Raw genomic sequence first — 8295 nt, forward strand, 5'->3', positions numbered from 1 at the left:
AACAGTACAGTTAACTGTTAACAGGCTGATGAATGACAAAACTCTTTAAAACTTTAAAGCTTTAAATCTTTAGATACTTTTAGAGTCTCAGCTGTAAGGGTAAATACAGAAGAGTCTAGCTGTGCATAGGCAGAAAAAAAGCATAAAAATGGCATAAAAAAACTTTGTAAATGTGACGACTCGTACACAAAATATGTCTTGATGGAATCCAATGAGAACAGACCACAATGAACACTGCGCTTGAAGATTTCACTGAAACCATGTCAACTCAACTGACATCTTATAAAAATTAATCCAGATAGTGAATACTATAAATGTATTGAATAATATATAATAATATAAATGTATTGAATAATACAATTAAACATTTTTTAAGTACAGTTGTTAATTTGAGTTTTTTTTTTTTTTTTTTCATTTTTTGGGGGTCCCCAAAAGAATTCGCCCTACACAAAGGGGCCCTCAGCTGAAAAAGTTTGAAAACCCCTGCTCTAAAATGTGTATTGTGTGATATATTGGTTAATAATGCGAGTAGGTAATTGATCAAATGAATAGGAGTATGATGAGTTATTGATTGATCTGCAGGACACTGTGCGCTGGACCTGGAAAGGACTGTCATGGTAAGAAGGATTGTTTGTTTTTTTTTGTTTGTTTTTTGTTCTGTTGATAATTATTATTATTATTATTATTATTATGTAATTAATTAATTTATTTTATTTATTAATCTATTTATTTATTCATTTATTTGTGTTTGTTTATTTAATTTATTTATTTATTTGTGTATTTATTTTTATTTATTTATTTATGTTTATTTATTTATTTATTTGTGTATTTATTTTTATTTTTATTTATTTATTTAATTGTGTATATTTATGTGTATTTATTTTCATTTATTTATTTAATTGTGTATATTTATTTGTGTATATTTATTTATTTATTTGTGTATATTTATTTATTTATTTGTGTATTTATTTATTTGTATATATTTATTTATATGTGTATTTATTTATTTATTTATGTGTATATTTATTTATTTATTTATTTATTTATGTGTATATTTATTTATTTATTTATTTATGTGTATATTTGTTCATTCATTTATTTGTGTTTATTTATTTATGTGTACATTGTTTATTTTGTGTGTTTGTGCACACACATGTGCTGTTTATTTTGTCCGTGGGTGTTTGGTTTTGTGTGTTTAATACTACTGTTTATTTATGTGCACAAATAAATTGTACTGTTTTGTGTGTTGCTGCTTCATGTGTTTGTGTGCTTTGTTCATTAATATTTACCTATGTGTGTCTTTGTGTGCATGTGTGTTTTGTTTGTGTTATATTTATTTTAATTGTGTACATTTCATTTTGCTTGTTTGTTTGATTGATTTGTCAGGCTGGGCGCGCTCTGGCACACCACGTCTCAGATCTACAGCAGCATCACTGTGGAGGTGGGGCTTCCTTTGACAGACACGAGAGCCAGTCATATCCATCTCTGGCACAGCTGTGGCCAATAGAATGTCTCCAGTAATAATCATCTCTGCTCTGATTGGTTGTAGTTTCTCCCGGTGTACACTCCGTCAGCAGAGGAGAAGCAGAACCCAGAGTTATACGCAGAGAACGTGCAGAAGCTCATGGCCAGGTCAGAACAAACACATACATGCATGCATACATACATACATACATACATACATACTTGCATACGTGTGTGTGTGTGTGTATATACATACACACACACACACACACACACACACACACACACACACAGAGAGGTATACATGGGGAGCTGACTAATCAGACCTCATCATAACTGAAGAGTGTGTGTGTGTGTTTCAAGTTCATGAAAAGTAGCCGTAATAGTAACGTGTGTGTGTGTGTTTGTCCAGAGCTCTCGGTGTTCCCGCCACTGATTATGTGATGGAGGGATTTCCTGTCCAAAAACTGGGAAATCTTTCACTTCCTCTTGAACCTCCAGCTCAGGAAACACTCCGACTGCTCCACCAGCAGGGGTACGAGACTGTGTGTGTGTGTGTTTGTTTATATTATGTTAATTATATGTGTGTTGTATGTTTGTGTGGTAAGTTTGCAAGTGTGTGTGTGTGTGGAGTAAGTGCACGAGTGTATTCATAAGTGTGTGTTTGTGAACACGCACTTTGTTTTTTGTTTGTCTGCGTGTGAGTGTGTTTATAAGTGAGTGCAGGAGTGTATTCGTAAGTGTGTGTATACGTGTATGCGTGTGTGTTCATGTGAATAGACTCACTCATGATGTTTTTTGTGTGTGTGTGTGCATAAGTCTTCGCGTGTGTGTGTGTGTGTGTGTGTGTGTTAATGAATTATATTTGTGTGTTGAGTGCAAATATTGTGTGTGCATATATATAATTATTGTGTGTGTGTGTGTGTGTGTGTGAATGAACTATATTTGTGTGTAATATGTTTGTGTGGTGTGTTTAAGTGTGTCGCTTTCTGTGTATCTGTTGAAGTGTGTATGTGTGTGATTGCATATAGTGTGTGTGTGTGTATGTGTGTGTGTGTGTGTATCTGTGGATTGTTTGTTATGTTTAAGTTTGCAAGTGTGTGTGTGTACTATGTTTGATTTTGTGTGCATGTGTTTTCTGCGTATTGAGTGTTAACAGGTAGTGTGTGTGTGTGTTTGTGTGTGTGTGTGTTTATATGATGTTAATTATATATATATATATATGTGTGTGTGTGTGTGTGTGTGTGTGTGTGTGTGTGTGTGTTGTATGTTTGTGTGGTAAGTGTGTGTATTGTACCTTCAGTAGGCTGCCCCCTGCTGGTCTGATTGTGGATTGTGTTATATATTTGCGTTATGTTTAAGTTTGCAAGTGTGTTTTCTGTGTATTGAGTGTTAACAGGTATTGTGTGTGTGTGTGTTTATTATGTTAATAAATTATATGTTTGTGTGGTATGTTTAAGTTTGCATGTGTGTGTGTGTGTGTGGGTGTGTGTGTGTTTCTGTATGTTTTAGTGAGTGCATATATTTTGTGTGTGTGTGTGTGTCGATTTGTGTATCTGTGTTGGTATTGTATGCATGTATGTGTGTTTGTGCGACTGCTTGTATATTGTGTGTGTATGCGTGCGTGCATATATGGTGTGTGTGTGTATAGAGTATCTCACTCATCTTTCCTCCTGCTCTTCAGTTTCTCCAAGTCTCGTGTGGAGTCAGTGATGAAGGACATGATTGACAGCTGTCACTCAGGCGAGATCACCATGGTAACGGCTGATCAGCTGACCACTGTGCTGGGGCTGGAGGAGAAGCAGACGGCGGCGAAGATCTGCTCGCTTTACTCAAAGGTAAAGTGTGTGCGCGTGCGTGCGTCTAAACCAGAACATCTGATAAACTGCGCACACACACACACACACACACACGGTCATGACTGATAGAGAATGGGCTCTTGATTGAAGCTGCAGTGTGTTTGTGAGGGGAAACCGCTGTAGGTTTCCTGTAAGCTGGCATTATTCACTGCTGTCATGTCACGATCTGCAGTGTTTGTAAAGCTGCTTTGAATCAATAATGATTAATTTAAGAGTACTATACTAAACTTTTGAATTCATCTGAGTTGCATTAAAATAGATGTTCAATCAGTCCACCTTTAAGATAAACTGAAATATCACAGATCAAATATTTGCTCCTAATGAACCGGAAGATGATGCAGACTTTTATTCCACTGTGATGATGCATTTCCTGCTGGAATTGAATATTGAGTAGGGGGTGGTTTTTTTTTTTAGCTCCGCCCCTCTTTCACTGTCAGTTTAATATAATCTGCGGTGCGTCATCATGTGAAGGGCCACACGGAATCTGCGGACATTATTTGCTGTTTCTGCGCTGAATAATGTTGAAAATCTGCGGATTTCAGCAGAATTATTTTGGGATTATCATAACTAAAACCTTTAATATATGAAATAAACATATATCATTTTAACTTAATGTTTACAACGCAAATCTGAGTAGCCGTTTATAATCAAAGTAAGATAAATGAGCGATAACCTGATTTTCTACAAGTGAAGCATGAGTCTTATAAACGCAACCAAGCCTTAAAAGCACACTCTGGGCCAGCCCTTTACATAAATAATATGAATATCATCTGTCTGACCGTCTTAAACTACACGGTTAATATAACTGACTTGGACACCTGCTGGATTCTGATTGGCTGATGGTCACTTGCAGGCGTTTGGTTATTGTCAGATAAAGGCTTTGCTAAAGTAGTTCCGGCAGGTTTAGAGAGCATTACAGCTCCATATCCCTCCACTGAATGATCAGAGTTATTACACAGCTACAACGGAGGAGGAGGTGTGGAGGACACTAGTGTTGCACACAGGACAAAAACCTGACCAATACACACTCAAACACAACATCTCAACTGGATGTAGAGGAATAATGTGGCTTGTGTGTGTGTTTCAGGATGATATGGTGGATCTGCGGCAGATCTGTCTGAGTGTTTCTGCTGTTTCTGGATTCTGGAGTCTGGAGTCGCTCATACACATTGCCTTTATGGTAAGTGTGTGTGTGTGCGTTCGTATTTGTTCTCTCGTTCACACAAACGTCACCTCTCACACACAGATTCACAGAGTATGCATTTGTGTGTGTGTGTGTGTGTGTGTAGGTGTGTCGTGTCATAAACATGTTCTGCAGAGTGTGTGTTCTGGCTGATTTACAGTGCGTTATGCAGCAACACTGATATTCGCTGCTCGGCGAGGTCATTTCAGTGCAGTCTTCATTTATGAGTGTGTGAATGTTGTTTTGGTCTGTGTGCAGTGGTTTGACACGGATGCGGACGGTCAGCTGAGTGCAGAGGATCTGTCCAGCCTGATGGGGGCGCTGCTGGGAATCCCTCAGAGAAGCATCACAGAGATGTACAGTGCTCTGACCAGCAGGGGGCAGCCTACTGAAGGTACAACACGCGCACGCACGCGCCACTTTGGAGAAACCCAGAGAAACTATTATTTTTTGTTTGGTTTATAATAATGATTTGGATTTTCCTACTTTTCTGAATGGAAATATTAAACCAACTCTTTAATAAATGATGTAATTAATTGAAAATAATATAAATTAAATATATAGATAACTTACTGCATTGGGCTTACAGATGTAATCAAACTCTGTTGCGAAATATCTTTTTTTTTTTTTGTCTAATTATTTATCACTATATCACCATGATATTGACCCTAGCTGTGAAAAGGGGATCCTTTTAAAGCTGTAATAGTCATTTTAAAAAACTTTGAATGAAATATTCAGTGACGAATGCAATTTGAATGGTTGCTCGTCTCCACCTCTTTGGTGTAACAGTTTAATTGCTAAAACTCATATTGAATTGCCAAGTGGATTTTTAAATGCTGTTTTCTCGGCTTATTTGTTGCAATTTAATCACCAAAACTGCAAAAATGTTACTTTAACTGATCTAATAACAAACAAATGTGCATTGCTTTAACAAAAATGTTTAGAGTAAACAAATGTTTTAACAACAGTACAGTTGCAAAAGGATTGTAAAGTACAATAGGTAACATTATACAATATGGTCATTGTAAATTGAGATTTAATGTGGGTGATTTTTCTAGAATTGTGGCTACATTTTTGCGTCTCCAAGAATAAATTTTCTATGTATTATTATTATTATTTATTTATTTATTTATTATTTATTTTGTTTATTAATTATTAATTTATTTTCATAATTTTATTTATTTATTTATTTTACAACAAACTTTTAATGAAACCATTTGGAATAACACCTATCCCGTTATTTCTAAAAGTAATGTTTATAATGAAGTACAACATAGTGGAAAATGTCAATTGTTCTTGTTACGTCAACTGGTATTGGTTATCAACTACCATCAACTCCGCTACCGTCAACTAGATTATTGTTTCGTCAACTCCACTACAGTAAACGGTTATTGTCTATTGTCAACTGTTACAGTCAACTACTTTCAACTCTTACTGAATTGTCAACTCTTGTTTTTCATCAGATGTTTATTTTCGTATAGTCTGTTATTGTTTATCGACAGCTGTTACGGTCATCTCTTGTTTTTGTCAACTGTTATTAGTTATCAGATCTGTTGTCATCAACTTTTCATCAACTGTTAGTGTTGAAATAATAACAGTTTTTTTTTTTTTTTTTCATTGTTATCATTAGCACTGTTTTCAGCAACTGTTTTTATCAACTGCTTTCTGGTACTGGTACAGTCAACGATTATCATCAACTCTGTCATTGTTTTGTCAACTCTTGTGTTCCCCCAAATGTTATCGTTTTTCATCAACCGTTTTCGTCTAGTCTGTTTTTGGTTATAGTCAGCTGTTACCGTCAATTTGTTGTTTTGTCAATTCTGTTATGTCAATTATTATCGTCAACTCTGTTTATATCAACTGTTTTTAACAACCGTTTTCGTCTATTGCCAACTGTTATCGTCTATCGTCAACTGTTAGTCAACTATTATCATCAACTCTGTTATTGTTTAGTTGACTCTTGTTTTTCGTCAAATGTTGTTTTTTTTATTTTGTCTAGTCTGTTATTGTTTATCGTTAACTGTTACTGTCAACTTTTTTTTTTTCGTTAACCCTGTTTAGTCAACTCCTCTTGTTTTTCATCAACTGTTATTGTTTATCGTCAACTCTGTTACTGGTCGCCAACTCTTGTTTTTCGTCAACTGTTATTGTCTATTGTCAACAGTTTTTGTGTAGTCTGTTATTGGTTAGTCAACTGTTACTGTCAACTTGTTTTGTCAATTCTGTTTTTTGTCAATTGTTATCGTCAACTCTGTTTTTAACAACCGTTTTTGTCTATTACAAACTGTTATCGTCAAGAGTTACAGTTTACTATTATCATAAACTTTGTTAATCAACTTTCGTTTTTCATCAACTGTTATTGTTTAAGCGATTACAGTTGATGAAAATGGTTAAGTCAACTTTCTTTGTCATTGTTTTCGTCAACTCTGTTTTCGTCTATTTCTAACTTTATCATCAACTGTCTATTGTCAACTGCTACCATCAACTATTGTGATCAGCTCTGTTCTTTAGTCGAATCTTGTTATTGGTTATAGTCAACTGTTACTCTCAACTCTTATTGTTTTGTCAACTGTGACCCAAGAACTTGTTGTCCATTCTGTTTTTTGTCAATTGTTATCGTCAACTGTTTTTAACAACTGTTTGTCTATTACCAACTGTTATCAACAACGATTGTGACCAGCTCTGTTGTTTAGTCGACTCTTATTTCATCAACTGTTGTTGTTGTTTTGTCAACTGTTATTGATTCGTCAACTATCAACTGTTTTTGTCTATTGTCTTTTTTTTTTTCTTCGTCTGTTATTGGTTGTAGTCAACTGTCAACTCTTATCCTTTCAACTCTTACCATCAACTTTTATTTTTGTCAATTGTTATCATCAACTGTTTTCATCTAGTCAGCCGCCTCAGTCAACTATTATCATCAACTGTTATTTTGTCAACTCATGTTTTCATCTATTGTCAGTTCTGTTGTTGCCATTTTGTCATCTGTTATAGTCAGCTCTTGTTACTGATAAATTAACAAGTTTATTAACAATTAGTAAGAGTCAAATGTTCTCTATTGCACTTTGCATGTTACATTAATAATGGATTCAGTTTACTGTCAGATTGAAATTGTGTACTAAAGAATGAATGTAAGATGGACCCACAATTCTGGAATGAGTCTGATATTGTGAACTTTTAACAATTAATCGTGCAGCTCTACTAATAATTAATTATCTGTTCTTCTTTTACAGCTTCTCTCCGAGACATATTGTTGACTCATCCGACGTACCGGAAGGTAATAACGGAGTATCTGCACTTTAGCGGACTCGAGGACGGAAATCACAACGGACTTCCCAATGGAAAAACCAACGGCAATAATAATGGCATTTACCACGGTTACAGAACGACCAATCGGAAAACAGATTGAAGACATGTGACTTATTACTGTATCGCAACACTGGGATGAACATCCGCGAATGAACATCTTAAATAATGAAAAGACATGAGAGTGTGAAGGCTGACGTTTACGAGAGCGAAGACTTTAGGTTTCTTGTTTTTAAATGTAAATCTTGGCGCTGGGGAAAATACTGTGAGGATATGCCACTAAATAATCGTGCCTTCGAACAAAAGCTTCTATATGTGTTTTATAATGACTCCTGAAGGATCTGTACGTGTATTTATAATTGTATATTTTTGTCATTTTTAAGCTGTATATGATGGGGGGGGGAAGAACACAGACGTTTGACTGTTGAAGATTTCTGCCGATGTGTCATATTTTATACTTTTAATATATTAAATCTCTTAAATAAA

At 35.2% G+C, this 8295-nt stretch overlaps 1 protein-coding gene across 2 annotated transcripts in view; it reads left to right on the plus strand.

The window, feature by feature from the left end:
- lpcat4 (lysophosphatidylcholine acyltransferase 4) overlaps positions 1-8295 on the plus strand; it is a 31752-nt gene extending 23457 nt beyond the window's left edge. For both annotated transcript variants that reach the window (XM_087258858.1, NM_205559.2), the window contains 8 exon segments: positions 583-617; positions 1387-1441; positions 1550-1632; positions 1877-1999; positions 3149-3302; positions 4411-4503; positions 4765-4900; positions 7737-8295. In XM_087258858.1, the coding sequence (XP_087114984.1) occupies positions 583-617; positions 1387-1441; positions 1550-1632; positions 1877-1999; positions 3149-3302; positions 4411-4503; positions 4765-4900; positions 7737-7912 (855 nt within the window). In that variant the 3' untranslated portion in view covers positions 7913-8295.

Source organism: Danio rerio, chromosome 7 (assembly GCF_052040795.2).
Source record: "Danio rerio strain M-AB ecotype USA chromosome 7, GRCz13ab, whole genome shotgun sequence".
NCBI classification, from domain to species: domain Eukaryota; kingdom Metazoa; phylum Chordata; class Actinopteri; order Cypriniformes; family Danionidae; genus Danio; species Danio rerio.